The 15,613-nt window shown below is 52.4% G+C and overlaps 1 protein-coding gene across 14 annotated transcripts in view; it reads right to left on the bottom strand.

The window, feature by feature from the left end:
• Window positions 1–15,613, bottom strand: part of LOC104871922 (CUGBP Elav-like family member 4) — a 67,397-nt gene that overhangs the window by 13,384 nt on the left and 38,400 nt on the right. For 6 of the 14 annotated variants that reach the window (XM_033757284.1, XM_033757289.1, XM_033757292.1 and 3 more), the window contains exons 2-9: window positions 15,312–15,440; window positions 15,002–15,081; window positions 14,547–14,690; window positions 13,277–13,424; window positions 11,040–11,189; window positions 7,033–7,098; window positions 5,559–5,642; window positions 450–533 (exon numbers count right to left, since the gene is read on the bottom strand). In XM_033757284.1, coding sequence (XP_033613175.1) covers window positions 450–533; window positions 5,559–5,642; window positions 7,033–7,098; window positions 11,040–11,189; window positions 13,277–13,424; window positions 14,547–14,690; window positions 15,002–15,081; window positions 15,312–15,440 — 885 coding nt within the window. The remainder of the gene's footprint in view (window positions 1–449; window positions 534–5,558; window positions 5,643–7,032; window positions 7,099–11,039; window positions 11,190–13,276; window positions 13,425–14,546; window positions 14,691–15,001; window positions 15,082–15,311; window positions 15,441–15,613) is intronic. The other 8 variants (XM_033757286.1, XM_033757295.1, XM_033757291.1 and 5 more) reach the window with 5 other exon arrangements.

Below are 15,613 nucleotides of genomic sequence, written 5' to 3'. Positions count from 1 at the left end.
CTTTACTCCAGGCTTGGGCTGGCTACTCGGGCCTCGGGAGGAAAGGCTGCTGGGAGAATGGAGGCTCTGGTTAGGCACTACTCTCCCACCCCTGCCCAAGGGGCCCTTTCCTGTCTCAGCTGGGTGGAGCTGGGCTTCTTGGCTGGAAGAGGAGACTCATTTTTCGGGTTGGTGTGTGGAAGGTGGGAGCCAGGTTGGGGAGAAGGGGCCGGGAAAGCTGAAAAGCCAAAAGAACAGCAAAAGAGAGAAGAGGGCTGAGAGATGGATGCTGGGCCAGGGGAACACCTAGGGGCCATCTGAGGAGCAGGTGGAAGCAGTTGGACACTGGTAAATTGGTGCAAGCGGCCCCTGTCCTAGGTGAAGCCAATTGGTTTGTTATCTTTACCCACCAAAGCATTTACTTTGGTTAGTCGCCCGATCCACAAACACTTTCGAGGAGATGACATTACCGAAAGGGAGGAACATCTGCATCAGCTCAGCGTCCCCAAACTCCTGGGGCAGATGGTAGATGAACAGGTTACAGCCCTCGGGCCCTGCGGTGAGGGGAGGGGGGTGGGCAGGGAGGAGGGATGGCGGGGTGGGGGAAGAGAGAGACAGAGGAGAGGTGAGCGAGTTAGGCAGCGCAGCAGGGAGGGGTGGGGTGAGGTTAGGAGGGAGGGGTTCATTAAGATCCAAGGGTCACCCTGAAGAGTGGGGGTTGCTGAGCCCCAAATCTAAGCTGTGGTCTCTGCTTTGCCTTTGGGTAAGTCTCTGGCCTCTCTGCCTCACTTGCCTTTTCTGTAAAATGGATCCATAACAGGGGACCTGGCAATTTTGTGGCTCCAGGGATGAAGCTGATGAGAGAATGAGGTGAACATACCAAGGCCTGGTCAGCTGTGTCCCTGGAAATGATTCCTGATGACAGGAAGGGGCGGGGAGATTTGAGGACCCCCTCTTCCTGCCCAGCCCCTGTCCTGGGGAAGGCAGAAGGTATGGCCCTAGGGCAGCCGTGGCCTGTGCTGTGATGAAATTCTTCCCTTTCTAAAGCCTCCGCAGGCCCAGCTCAGAGAGGCTCCAGCGTCACCTCCCAACTACCCTGTCCTGTACCTCACCCTTCCTGCTAGGCATGAAGACAGCAAGTAAGATGTACCCTGCTTCCTCCAGCAGGCTGTGTGACTAGCTAGGGTACCGGCAACCTCACTCCATGAAAGGGTCTTGGTTTCCTATGACAGTAACAGCCCTGCCACTTCTACAGCATGTACCTCGTGTCAGGCTGTTCTGAGCCGTGTACGCTGTCACTCCGTGCCTGCAGCAACACGGTGACTTAACCACACTGTCATCACCAGTTCACAGATAGGAAGCTGAGGCCCAGAAAGGTTAAGTCACCTGCTGAAGGACAAAAAGCTGATGATGGCGAGGGGATAGAGGAGCCAGGACATGAAACTAGGCTGTGGCCTCCACAATATGTGCTCCTCTCTTCTTATCATAAATCTCACCCCACTCCCACAGTCTGTGAGCACTGTGGAGGTCCTGGATTTCTGGAATTCCAAGAAAAGGATTTACATATTTCTTTTTAAATGGCCAAAATGCTCAATTTAACTCTCTGAAATGGAAGTCCTTCCAAGACGCGTGGTCTATTTCTGCTACTTTAAAGAGCATCTGCTACGTATCACTTAACCCTCTGAAGTGACTGTGATGGCATCCAATTTTGGTGGAATGAGAAGCAAACAGCTGCACTTAGAGCTGTGTAAGAAATGGGCTTCTGATCAGAGGCTAAAGGAAGCCTAAACCTGGGCTTAAAAGTGCAGGCTGTGAGGCACCAACATGGCCCACTATGCCGCTTTCACAGCCAGATCAAGTGTCCTGGTTTGCTGGGACCAGCGAGGCTGCCAGATAACCCAGTTCTGGGGCAGAGAACTTGCTCAGTATTTTCTCTGTCCCTTCTCTTCTTTCCCTCCTGTCTGTTCCCACCTCCTCCTTCCTCCCTCCATCTACCTCTGCCCCCTTGAGGCTCACAGTCTGTACTGAAGATTCCCCTGCCCACCAAAGCCATCCAACTGAGCCACTAACCTCCCGGGTCCCTGGATCACCCCCCACCCCACCCCCCACGAAGGCATTCTGCCAGTGGACGGCGGCGCATCTAGAATCAGGCACAAAGGCGCTCCCTCATCCCCCACTCCTGAGCTCTGGGGGTTTTCCCCTCACCCTGTCAGCTCCGACCATACTCTCTGGTGCATCCTGTGTGAACGTACCCTGACGTCTCCGGCTAGATCAGAGCAACTTGAGGCAGAAACCTGCTTTGAGTCCCAAGCTAAGTCACAGCTTCTCCAGGCTCACCCACCATCTCTCCCTGACAGTACCTCTGACCTCCCTTCTGGGGCCCAAAAGTCCATCTTCCACCCTCTGTGGATTGGGGCTTTCTCCATATCTGGGACGTTTTCTCTGACCACACTGGTCGCTACCTAGGGGAGAAGAATTTGCCTCCTCCTACCCTCCTGCCCTCTCCACCTCTGGTTCAGCACAGGTCTTCCCACCTGCCCTCATTTGGGCTTCTCTGGTGACAGCTTCACCCCATGCTGACACCACCTTGAACTTGGGGTGCTTGCTCCATGTTCAAGTTTTACAAACTGCTTCTTGAGGACATTATGTCTGTTCTCCTTGAAGAGACAAGGAGCCTTCTGAGTCAGACCAGCAACTCTAGCCCTCTGCCCTCATCAATGAGCCTGCAGCCCAGGCCCTTCCTGCAGTCCTTCATTCTAAGATTACAGAACAGTCAGAGGGCAGGACTGGCATGATGCCAGAGAACAACCTACTCCAAGCTAGAGAAGCAGTGACACAGAGCTTCAGAGACAAAAAAAAAAAAGGCTGCCCCTGACCACACTGCAGCCTCTGGCAGCCCCAGTCTGGCCTAAGGATGGTGTTGTCCCATCTGTGCAGCAGCTGACCTCAGGAGGATTTAGGATCCTGTCAATGTTCAGGCTCTGCTCAGAGACAAGGGGCTGGCTGGAGGGTTTTCCCCAGCAACCAGTGTGTTCTAATATTCAGTGGCATTCCACAGGGAAAGGTGACCATGATGTATTGGCAAGGCCATGGCAATGTAGCTCTTTCTCATCTTGTCCCCAGACAACCATGGAGTACTGCTTTGGTCTGACTCCAATCCACCTCTCTGCTGCCTGTCTCCCCTGCCCCAGGCTCACCTTATGCTCATGCTTGGTAGCAATCTTTTCTCCTGCTGTGTCCTGTCTAGAACACCCACATCCCACTCTATATGCTAGAGACCCCTCCTTCTTCCAGGCCATCTCAGCCTGCCCCAGAAACCCACCCTATATCATGATCCCACATGTGGTTGAAGCATAGTATTATTGGTATCAAGCCCTACCTCTCCCTATTCCCTGCTCCCCTGGGGTAGCACAGCCTATGCATTATGGCCAAGGAGAAAGGGGGACCATGAGAAATCCCTTGCCTTGAGGAGAGGGAGTAAGGACTGGTCCACAGGGCTGGTCCAGGGAGCAGGGTGCCCAGGTTTGTGTGTTTTGTTTATGTGTGTTGTCTGAAGCTTCTCCAAGATGGAGAAGGCATGAGGAGGAGTTCTGAGCTGGATGCACGGGATGGTAAAGAACAGGAGGTGGAAAGGAGGACAGGAGGCAGGTGGGGGCCTGACTTTAAGGCCAGCAGTTTTCTGGGCAGGGTGGCACTGACCTGTAGCTGTTTCTCAGCATATGTGTGTATGTGTATGTGTGTGTGTGTGTGTGTGTGTGCATGCGTGCACGTGTGTGGTAGGGTATAGAGACTGATGAGACCACAGGCTATAGAGACATAGGCTAGAAGCCAACAGGATGACACTGGCAGTACCAGGGTGTGTGGGCACAGTTCTCAGTTCTCTGCTCTCAGCCTGGACTGGGAGTCTTAGACCACCACCTATGTTAATGAAAGCTTGGTCTGGAAGAGGTCCAGGCCCTAAGCTCCCACCCAGGGAAAAGTCCCCTGGGGAAGGAGAGCTCATTGGCCACCTCCCATCCACTTCACTTTCTGATAGAGAAACCAGGTACTACTCAGCTGTAGCAAGGGCCTCATGTGGGTAGGAACCCTCTAAGTACACTACTAGGTTATTACGACTGGGCTCTCCTGGGGATGGGAAGATCTGATGACCCAGGTCTCCAGAGCTTCCTAATGAATGTGAGCTGGAGTGGCACGCCTCATGAATAGCTTTTAGGAGGAGACAATCTGGTAGAAGAGGGCAGTGTGTAGATCAGGTACTTGTACTTTAGGGGGCAGACTAAGCAGTCTGACCCTCACACCTCTCCAGGGAATGTTCCTCACTCTTCTCAGTTTACTGGTGAGGACACTAAGGCCAAGGAGGTGAGGTGATCTGTCTAGGGTCACATGGAGAGGACATGGCAAAGGTAGAAGTCAGACTCAGAAGGTTGCTTCAAAGCCCAGGCTCTCAGTTGCTCAGCCTGTCAGGGGACTATTGCACCAAAGGAGTTGGGACTAGCAGATGCCCAAGGTCTTTTTTTGAGTAACCTACATCCTAGGGTTCCAGGTCAGTCTGCTTACAGGAGCCATAAGTCAGGCATCTGAAGACCACTGGAACTCCCTACTACCCAAGCCAGTGGATCTTGCCTGCTCTGCTCAGTTCACACCAGCACCTTTGGATGTGGCTTTTCAGAACAGCCTCCTCCCACTCCCGCTTCACTAGACCTGCACTGGGGCACTCCCAACCTTATGCCTAGGCCTGCCAATGGAATACTACTGGGAGCTTCACATGTGTCTCCTGGTTACCAGAATGCACAACCACTCCTGTCCAGAAGAATCTAACCCCTTTAGCTGCCTCCCCAGCCATGAGCACTCACTCATTCCTCCCTCTCCTCCCCTCTGGCCGATCCTGCCCATCTCCTGCAGGACTTCATTTCCCTGAGCACTTCAGACAATTCACCCTTCCCTTCTCAATGCCTAAAGCTATGAGCTGGTGCTGCAAAAGTCACTGCATTGTTGGAGGGTCAGCTCCCACCCAGCTAATACCCTTAGCTCCTTGGGAACACAGGGGTGGGACCTCAGAAAAAGACTCCAAGGAAGACCTCAATCTCCTGGCAATCCTCAGCGCAAAGGGAAGGCCTCCATTGGAAAACACACACCTAACTTGGCTAGGTTCTCTTTCAGGGCTAGTTCAAGGGCTTGTTAGGGAAGGAACATATTTCCAACCTTTCTCACTGACTTTTTAAAGACCAAGATATCAGTTTGTGAGCTGTACCAGAGCAGCAGTAAATGATGGAGGGGAGTGAGAAAGCTGAGTGGCCTGTCAGTGCCTTCAGGGCAATCTGTCCATTCCCCTACCTCTGGGCCGGTATGCCACTCTGGTCTGTAGAACTGCCCACAAGCTGCACACCTCCATTTGTGGGTAGGAGAGCGGAAAAGTGCCTCATCTCAATCCTGCTACATTCCCCCACCCACCTCCAGAAATACACACACACAGATGTTTTCCAGCCAAAGGCCAAGCCAGAGACCGAGGTGAAGCCAAAGGCCCAGGTGGGACAAGGTAGCCCCTTGGGGACAGAGGGAAGGGAGGGGCTGAGACTCACCTTCTCTCTGTTGCTGGGGAATCATTGGCGGTGGCTGAGGGAAGGCCTGGCTTATCTGACCATAGGCAGCAGGGTAGGCAGCTGCTGGAGGGCCACAGAGAGGAGACGTGAAGGCAGCAAAGGACGCAGAAACACACGGACATGGTGAGAGGCAGGAACAAAGAGAGATTTCAGTGGGTAGTGAAGACTGACCAATCACAAGGTACATGTCACCTTGGCCACTTCAGAGAAACTTTCAGTTTTCAGTACTACTGAAAGCTAAGGGACGTGACCAGCAGAGATCTGTGAGCATGCGTGCTTGAGAGCATGCGCACATACGTGCGTGCGTGCGTATGTGCGTGCATGTATGAGAGCATGTGTTTCTGCTCGCGTACGTGGGTGCGTGCATGCGTGGCGGTGTGCGTTCGTGCGTGTGCGCGAGTGTGTGTATGTGTGGGGGGCAGGCAAATTTAATCTGGGACAGGGGACAGCTGTAGTTTACCTCACTCACAGCTACTCAGATGGCAGTGGGAGGTGGGGAGCCGCTGAGGCGTGGACTTGGCTTTCGGCGAGCCTGCCAGAGCTAGGACTCAGCGGCAGAGGACTGAGTAGGACACCTGGTGTTTTCTGTGTTTGGTTCGTAATGGTCAGAGCTAGGACAAGAATAGCCTGCTCCCTCCTCAGCCTGGCCTGGCTCCCACACCCTGGGACCTGAGAGAGCTACCCCTGCGCTTCACAGCGTCCTGAGTTCTACCTTGCCAGGCAGCCTCAGCACTCTCAGGAAAGACAGGACTGACTCAAGACAGTGAAGAGGAATCCTGACCAGTCAGACAACGGGGCACAAGCTGGGTGGGCATGAATATGGGGTACTGCCCAGCCCAGGCATGGGAGAAAGGGAGACACTTGGCTGATGGCTGGGCTCAGTGACCTCGGGCCATCTGCTGGCCCCAGGCTATCTTTTCTCATCTCTCCTTTTTTTCTACCGTGGGCTGCTTCTTCTGACTCCCTGTCATGTTTCCTTGGCCGGATGAGCAGAATACCCTCTTCTCAAACCCAGGCATCTGTGCTTTCTGGGCCAGGACCCCAGGGCCAGACAGGCTCCCAGTACTGCTGTGTGCAGCTTGGGGCTCCTAGGAAAACTAGCCCTAGAAGTACCATGGGAAAGGGAAATCCGGCCCTCAAGACAAGTTGCTGCACAACAAGGACAAAAGCTTCAGCCTGGCTCACCAATTCTGCCCACCTACCACCCGCCATGTTGGGAAAACTCTGCCTACAAGCTAAAGGAAGCAGCCCAGACAGGATGGGTATGTGGAGTTGGATGGGAGCGTCCCTGCCAGCATAGCCCTCCCTCCTTCCACTGAGGCCACTGCCACTCCTTCTTCCCACCCATGCAGCTCTGGGCCCAGGTTTGAGGTGAAAAGGGGGCACTGGTGTCATGGGCATGGAGAGATGAACACAGCCAGGGAAAGATCTGAGAGGACGTGCGGATACTAACGACCTGCGTACTGCTGCACTCCGGCGTAGGCCTGCTGCAGGGGGTCCGCGGCGGTGGGGCTCTGTGCTGCAGGGGAGCCAAGGTGCAGAGGTCAGTGTTGCCCACCCAATATACCCTTGACCCACCATGCATCAACACTATGGCTACACTCCTCTTTCCAACCACTTCAGGCAGAGCATCTGGGACAGGGACTCTGAGTGCTGGGTCTGATGGAAAGTCATCGTTCTGTGCCCAGAGCCCTTAGTAAGATATAGGTTGCCCACCTTAGCTGGGGGATACAGGGTGTAGCTGGCCTGGCTTAAGGGAGATGAGGTTCATTCAGAAGACTGTGAAGACTGGGCAGGAGATACCAGAGGAAGGCTCAACCACGGGGGCCCTGGTGGGGACACACATGAGGGACCCAGCCCTGAGGAGGGGCTGGTGGCTGTCAGAAGGGAGGCTTGTCCTCATTGATCCTCAGCAGAAGTCAAAAGCAGGGAATAAGAGAAAAGCCTGGCAGAGCCCATCTAGGTGAAAAAAAGGTGACAGGAGGCTTTACCCTGCCACTCTGTCCCCTGGGCCACCCACCCCTGCCAAGGACTCATCCCTCATTCTAGGGAATGTGCCTATGCCATGGCCTTGCTGCAGACTCACCCATCAGGGACTGGCCTGACAGGTGGCATCTGCCCGACAGGCTGGGAAAAGTGCACTGTTTACAGAAACCCAGGAGCCAGAAGGCCAAGGATTCACACACACACACACACACACACACACACACACACACACACACACACGACCTATGGCTCTGGGATGTTTACCACTCAGCACAATGAAAGGACCCTTGAGCTCAGAGTTTGACAAGAAACGGAGCTGAGGTGGGGGAAAAGCTTGATTCACATCCATAGCTTTTGTGCTCTGAGTAGCTGTGGGCACAAAGCCTGAAGCACGGACCAGCACTCTGCACAGCCTTTGGTGGCCAAGGTCAGGGATGATGGACATGGGAGTAGGCTGGCCTTGGAAGCTCAGAGAGGCAAGTGACGACAGATGCTAACCTATCAGGGCCCAGCCCTGGTATGTTAGGGCAAACTGGGTAACACAGGCTGGCAAGAAGTCAACCCTCAGGGCTCATCTGCCTGTTGATCCAGGCCAGTCAAGTTAACTGGCTATGCTAGGATTTGGGGCTTTGAGGCCAGGAAGAATTCCCCACTTCCCTTTTGAGCACTTGTCTCTGAGTCTTTGGTAAAATTCCATTAGGAAATAGTTCTTAGACTTAAGGGGAGCCCAGGGAGAGGGGGATCCAGGGGCAGAGGTCCTTGGAGACAGTGGGTGGCAGGTCTGATAATTCCTGGGAGCCAGGATCCAGCAAGGGAGCCTGCCCCAAGGGACTATGCTCAATACAGAAGGGCTAAAGATGAGGAATGAGGCAAGCTCTTTTCTGCCTGTAGCTGTGCCAGGCTGATACCTTGCTCCTGCATTCCCCAAGCTGGGGCCTCAATCCTAGAGCTCCTCACTGTGATATGCCCGACAGTGGTCTCTTTCTGCTTTCTGCTCCCTCTGCTGGTCTATTCTGCTAGTCCTTGAGCTCTTCGGAGAGACAGCCACGTCCTCTTCCTCACCCACGCAATGCTTTTTATGAAAATTAGAAGTGACCCTTGCTCCAGGCACACAGTCTGGTGCCTTCCTGCAAATCACAACCTGTACAACTTGCACGGCAGTTGTCTAGCACAGAATAAGTGCTCAGCAAATAGCGTGGCTGAAGGAATGAATGAACAGTCTCCCATGTTTGTGAGAGCCATGATTTCAAGGGTGTAATGTGACAATAAAGGCCACACTGTGTGCTTCCAATATGCTCTCAGTGAGCAAAAGAGGAAAACAGAGAAGCTATCTGGGGCTAGGAAGCGGAGAAAAGCACTCACAAGACCCTCTCTACTTCTTTGCTTAATGACCTCATTAGTAACTGCCAAAGAGTGAACATTTTGAAGGATCTCGCTCATTACAGCAGCTCCAAACTCCGCATTTAAAGATGGTAAATTAATTTTTTTAATGTACTACTTTTCTCCTTTCCTTCCCTCCATCCCTCCTCTTGCTCTGGCAGGAAATTGTTTATGGGATGTGGCAGATTGTTACAAATGGGGGAAAGATACATTTCCAAATTCCATGAGGGAAATAGCTCACAGATGCTGGCGGGGGCAGGGAAAGAACAGGTTTGTCAGAATCCAGAGATCCAGATGGGCTTGGAGGCAGGGAGGAGAGGAGAAAGAAGCCACCCAGATGTGCTGGGGTGGCATCGCTCAGACCCATGAGCCGAGATTGGTGGGCCACTTCTACTTCCAGCTTGCTAAGCCTCTCACTTGCTGCCTCTACCGGCCTGGAGTCTTCACCCTTAAACAACACTCCAGATCCTCTGAGCCTACCACATCACTCTCTAGACACCCCGGGGCTGCTTTTCTATGAACTGAGAGTTGCACTGAGGCCAGCACTAGAACAAGTGAGATCAAGAACAAGTCCATGTTCAGACTCCTCCTCTATTTCCCTCTAGTACAGGGACCTGGCACTGTGCTGCTGGTGGAACTTCTATATACCACCAATGTCTGGGCTGCACTCCAGTGAAATCAGAATCTCTGGCCTCTGTGGTCCTTATCAAGCTCCACAATGAATTCTATGGGCACTCAAAAGTGGGGAGCACAACTACCCATCCTGTAGGTCTACTCAGGCTCGGCTGCTTGTCCTTACTAGGTCAACCTCCTACTACTCTTACCTCTGCTGGGTCCTGCTCCTGGGTCTCCAGGACAGCCCCTGACCCAGGAGTGTGCTCCTCATTCACCCTCATCTCTCCATTTCCTGCCCATCTGTTAAAGTCTGATCTAAGCCTCCTGTTCAGGGAGGCTCATTAAAGCTTCTTTAGCCTACACAGCTCTCCCCTCGTTTGAAACTTTTGGCGTATTAGGTCTGAAAACACTCTTTTTTATTTGTTAATACTGGGGAATGAACCCAGTGCCTTCACGATGAGCTACATCCCCAGCCCATTTTTTATTTTTAAATTTTGAGACAGGATCTCACTACATTGCCAAGGCTGGGCCTGAACTTTTGATCTTCCTGCCTCAAACTCCCAGGGTGCTGGGATTCCAGGCATGCACTACCATGCCTGGCCAAGAACATTCACTGTTGACCAAACTTTGTTTTGTCTTATTGTGTCATCATTCTGTGGCTTGATATGTTCCTGACTGGAATCTGACCTCCTGACTGGAATCTGGCCTCACATCCTGCCCTCCTCCTGGGACCCTTCTTTCATCTAATACTGATGTGGACCTATAACCTTGTCCTCTGTCCTCCAGGAAGGGCATAATACTCTTCATATCTCTATCACATTGTCTCTTGCTAGTCAAGGACTTTGCGCCCAGCCTCTGTCCCCTAATATCAGTTCATCCTCTCAGAGCAGAGCTGCTTTAGGTCAATTGCATACTCACTACGTGGGAAAAGCTAAGTGAGAGCAGCAAAGTTTATTAAAACAAGTCTTCTAGATTTTCCAGCACACCACACTTCATGAAACACAGGCCCAGGGGCTGTCCAAGGTACTGGGCTGCTGCCCAAAGAGCTGACCAGGGATTTGGGTGCACCAAAGAACAGGGCTGGCATGCGCTAGCTAGTCTTCCAATCATCACACCTCCACTTCCTTCTTCAGTGAGTCTTTTCCTACCTAACACTAAATCTTATTATTCTTTTAGTTTCTAACACTTAATTCTTATAGCTCAGTTTGCAGTTACTAGCCTCTCTGCCTGGTCATCCAAGTGTGTCCAGTATTTTTTCTTCCCAAAGGGACCCCTCCTCAAGGGTGGGATTTTGGTCTCTTCTTTCCTACCACAGGTTTCCTGAAACGAGGCAGGTGGCTAACCCTCTTTGACACATTTAGGCTTCCACCAAGGAACAGAGGGCCGTAGCTACACATTCCCTGTTATAACAGCAAGTGCAGGGACAGAATAGAGAAGAGTGTGCTGCATGGGGAAGGAAAGCCTACAAGATGTGCTTACCTGGGTAGGGGTGGATGCCATTGGCAAAAACAGCTTCTGCAGCGGGTTGCCCATTGGCCTGTGGGGGGAGGCCAGTGAAGCCGTTCACCCCAATGGGGGATGGGATGCTAGGCACAGCTGGTGCAGTGATGCCTGGAGGGGTGCTGCCACCTGGTTTCAAGAACACAGAGGGGTTGGAGAAGGGGGAGGCAACAGAACAAAGGTGAGAAGGCCAAATCATTGAGCTTGAATTATGCCTGGGATTATCTTTGTGTATGAACTGGCTTTGCTCATCTCTTTATTAGGATCTTGTACCTTCACATGACAGGTCTTGGTTCTCATTTTTTCCTCTTGTCCCTGCCCTCCCTTCACCCCCTCCTCCTCCCCCCATTTACAAACACTTTATTTCCATTTTTTCATTTTCTCCTATTTTTTTCTTTTCCCTTATTACCTTTCCCCCACCCTTCCCACTTTCCCTACACCTTTCGCCCCTTTCTTCCTATTTCACATTGTTAATTATCTCATTAGGATCTTATGTGCTATTATAGTTTGTTCACACCAGAGAAACTATTTGGTATTTACACATGTGTGACTTATGTATTTCATTTAGGAGTATATCCTCAATATGCATCCATTTTCCTATGAATGAATCTAATTTCTCATTCTTTATGGCTGAGTAGTATTCCATTTTATAGAAAAACCACATCTTCTTTATCCAGTTTCCAGCCGATGCCCATCTCAATTGAATCCATCTTTGAAGGGCAGAGTCCAGGTCTCATTTACTCCATAAAAACCACAGATGGCTTGTCCTTGAACCTATAACACACAGACTATTCTCAATGCCCTTGATTTTATCCACATTTGGCCAGCCCTCCTTCATTCTTCTTCAGTGGCTTTTGCTCACTCCAGTTATGTCAGGACTGGCTGCTCCTTGTTTGTCTCACAAACAAACAGCTGATCTGCTTCCTTGGAATTTTTGCTGCTCAGATATAGCAGGTTCTCTTGCACTAAGAGAAAGACGTCATGGCACAGTCCAGTGTCTGTCCTATCTCATGCACAAAGTAGACACCTAGGCCTGCTGCAATTAACCACTAGTGGTATAGTCAGTGTGGTGAGAGTAAAGTTGGGGTCAGATGACAATTCCCTCTGTTTTCCCTATTCAAAATAGTAAAACCCAAGATGTGGATGGTATGGTGACTGTTCTGAGGCCCCCGAGGCTGGAAAGAGCCTTTCTCTTCATGTAAAAAAAAATCTGATGTCCCTGAGCACAAGACCTTGATTCTGGCCCGCTGCCAGGCTCATGAGTGGCCCTGAGCTTGGAAACCAGAGGGATGTGGGTAGTGCTCAAGCTGGGCCCAGAGGTGGCATAGTCATTCCTGGCTTTTAGCTGAGAAAGGACAGCTCCTGCATGTTCAAGTTGATGCTACAGTCTGGGCACAAACAACCAGGAAAGCTTAGTGAATGACAGCCTGGGGTGTTGGATCAGCCCTTGGAACTAAAAAAGGTTTCCTCAGCTTTAACACTAGGTCATTTGGGGGCAGGTATTTCCTTGTTTGGGGGAATTGTCATGTGCCTGGTAGAATGTATAGCAATATTCTTGGCTTCTACCACTGGATTATAGCAGCATTCCCCACTCCCAGTTGTGACAAACAAAAAAACTCTGGACATTACCAGATGCCCTAGCAGTGGGGAATAAAATACACCAGTTGAGAATCACAAGACTGGACAATAACCAAGAGCCAATCAAAAGCATACTTTGTGACTGGGTTATTTACAACCCCTGCCTATTGAGATGGCTCTTATGGTATTCTAGCTGGTTATCCAGTTATCTGGGAAAAGAAAAATGAAAATGGGGCTGGCTCCTACAGAGCTGGAGTAAGGGACTTAACCAGGCCACTGAATGAGCAGGACTCTTCTTCCTTAGATCTTGAAGGAAGAGCTTTACATATCAGCTTCATTCCAGATAGTGACTGTTGATAGATCAAGATGGATTATTTCCTAAAAATTCATGGACAAACAATTTGAGACAAATTCCCACCACCCTGAATCCTATCACAGATTCGGTCCGTGCAGAATGATATCACATCTTCTTATCTTTCCTTGAGTCATCCCAAAATAGAACATTCGGAGACACAATGCCAAGCAGGACAAGGCCTCTTGGGTCCAAACACCATGTGCTCTTGCCCCAAGATGATCCACTGGTAGCTGAAATTAAGCTCCACCCCAAGCTTGGCCTGTAGTGGTACCTGCTGTCTCACCTGAGGTTGGGGTCATAGGTGCGGCCGCCAGGCCGTTCATGTTGAGGGCCGCCATCTGCTGCATCTGGGCGGCAGCGAAGGCAGCCATGGGGTTCAGGTAGCCACCCTGTGCAACTGATGCCATGAGGGCTGCTTGCTGCTGCATCAGCTGGGGCAGAGGGAGTGGAAAAAATATCACGTGCTTCCAGGAGGCATCCCTCCCCACCAGGGGACTCAGCTCCTGGAGAACAATTTCCCAGGCCCTGAGCCCCAGGGAGCCTGAATAGTGCCTTGGCCATCACCCCGAGTCCTGATGTCACCCTCAGTCCGCTTTGGTCATTAAGGGCCATCTTCTTAGGAGATGTCTGCATTCAAGGGTAATATTAGGGTCTTTAGGGCTCTAATGTTCTAGAGGGTGAGGGAAGAGGACTGCTCCATGGATAAGTCCTACCATTGGTGGGGACGTGATACCCAAAGTGCTATGGGCACGTTGAATGAGCCTATACGGCATTAATAGCATAGGCTTCTGCTCCAAATGGTTATGGCGTCTACTGAGTAGAAGAGACAGAATCATGAACAGCGTCTGGGCACTGCTGATGCTAAACCAAGGTGAGAGGGGACAGGGGAGGTTGTTGGAGGAGGCCAAAGCTGGACACTGCTGAGGAAATGAAGTGAGCTTGCATGTTTAGAACCAGAGCCATAGTATTCCTCACTGCCACCACGTGGGGACTGTGATTACCAGTCTGGAGGCAGCTCAGTGAGACGCTGTGAGAGTTTGCTCAACTGTGGGAGAGAGGTGAGCAAGAGGTAGGACCTGAGGAGATTGCAGGGGAAGTATGGGTGTGAGAGCTTTGGGTCACTCAACAGGATCTCTGCCAGGAGGGACTGGAAGGGCTGAGCCACCCTTCCTTGAGAAGAGGCATGGGTGGTGATGAGGACCCAAACATCTGAACCTCCCATGTCACACCAGTGCTTCCTAGGGTTCAGTACTGATGAGGCAAAGGGAGGGGGGTACTCCGGGCATCCCACCTCGCTGCCCTGCCAGGGGCCTTCTCTCTTACACTCTTAAGAACCAGGAAAGCAGCTCACCTTCTGCTGGCAGTTACCCACAACTGGACTGCCCTTCCCCAAGGTTACACTTTTAACCTTCTGAGGTTATGCTCTCTGGGCTTATGTTCGCCTCTTCACTCAAAGAGCAGAGTACTATTTTTGGTTAAATGCCCCTGTTTTCTGGGGATCCCCAGGGAGTGAGGACCCTCCACAGCCACCACCCATCCCTGCCCCCACTTACTGCCTGAGCATAGGCGCCGTAAGCCCCGAAGGGGATGGCCATGGGGTTGAACATGCCCATCTGGCCAGCCATCTGCTGCATTCGCCGCATCGTGCGCTCCTTGTCAGTGTCCGCGAACTTGACCACCAGACTGGATGAGGCTCCCTGTAGCCAGGGCAGCACATGAGACCCACCTGGCTGAGCGCTCTACAACCCGCCTCCCAGCTGTCGGTGCCACTGGCCTGTCCTTAGGGATGGGCAAGAGTTTGAGGCCTCAACCCACTGCGGGCATTTTCTATCTGGAGGCCCCCCAGACAATTCCTTAACATATCCTTGGGCCTCAGTGTCCTTGTCTGAGAAACAGAATGCTTTCCGGTCTCATTCAGAGGGTGGGAGAACGGCTCTGCCACAGCCAGGTCCTGGAGAGGGGGGTCTTGGTAGCCGCTGCCCAGCTCCGCCCGAAGGGCCGCACTCACCGGCATGGTCTGGCTGCCATGCAGAGCGTTGATGGCGGCTTGTGCCTCGGCGTGGGAGGAGTACTTCACGAAGGCGCACCCTGCGGGGACAAGACAGGCTGAGCCACGCCCCAGGGCTCAGAGGGGGCTGGGACCCAGAGGTCCATAAGGGGGAGCGCGTCCCAGGTGAGAGGAGAACAGGTGAGACAGAGAGCAAGAGATACAGCCACGCAGCACTAAAAACACTCATAAGCCCGCTTAGCAGTCAGGACTCGGACCATCTGGGCCTCCCGGGCACCCGCCCAAGGCTCCCTCCTGGTCTCCCACGCACCCTTGCTGTTGCCGTCCGGCCCGCGCAGGATGGTGCACTCTTCGATGTTCCCAAAGGCCTCGAAGAGGCGGCGCACATCGTCCTCGGACTGCTGCTTATTGAGCATGCCCACGAAGAGTTTTCTATCTTCTAGAACAAAATTAGGAGATGCTTACCCGGGCCAAGGTTCGGGCATCACCAGAATAGGCCCGGGGAAGGAGGGCAAGGCGGGAGGGAAAGGGCAGCGGGAGAAGGCGGGAGCTGGGCGAGCGGGGCGGGACTCATAGCTGGGGAGGCGGGGCAGCGGGGAGGGGAGGAGCTGG

This window comes from Fukomys damarensis, unplaced genomic scaffold, assembly GCF_012274545.1.
Source record: "Fukomys damarensis isolate Sample0158 unplaced genomic scaffold, DMR_v1.0_HiC HiC_scaffold_30, whole genome shotgun sequence".
Lineage (NCBI taxonomy): Eukaryota > Metazoa > Chordata > Mammalia > Rodentia > Bathyergidae > Fukomys > Fukomys damarensis.
Note: the sequence above shows the minus strand (reverse complement) of the source record. Positions and strands in the feature narration are given on the sequence as shown.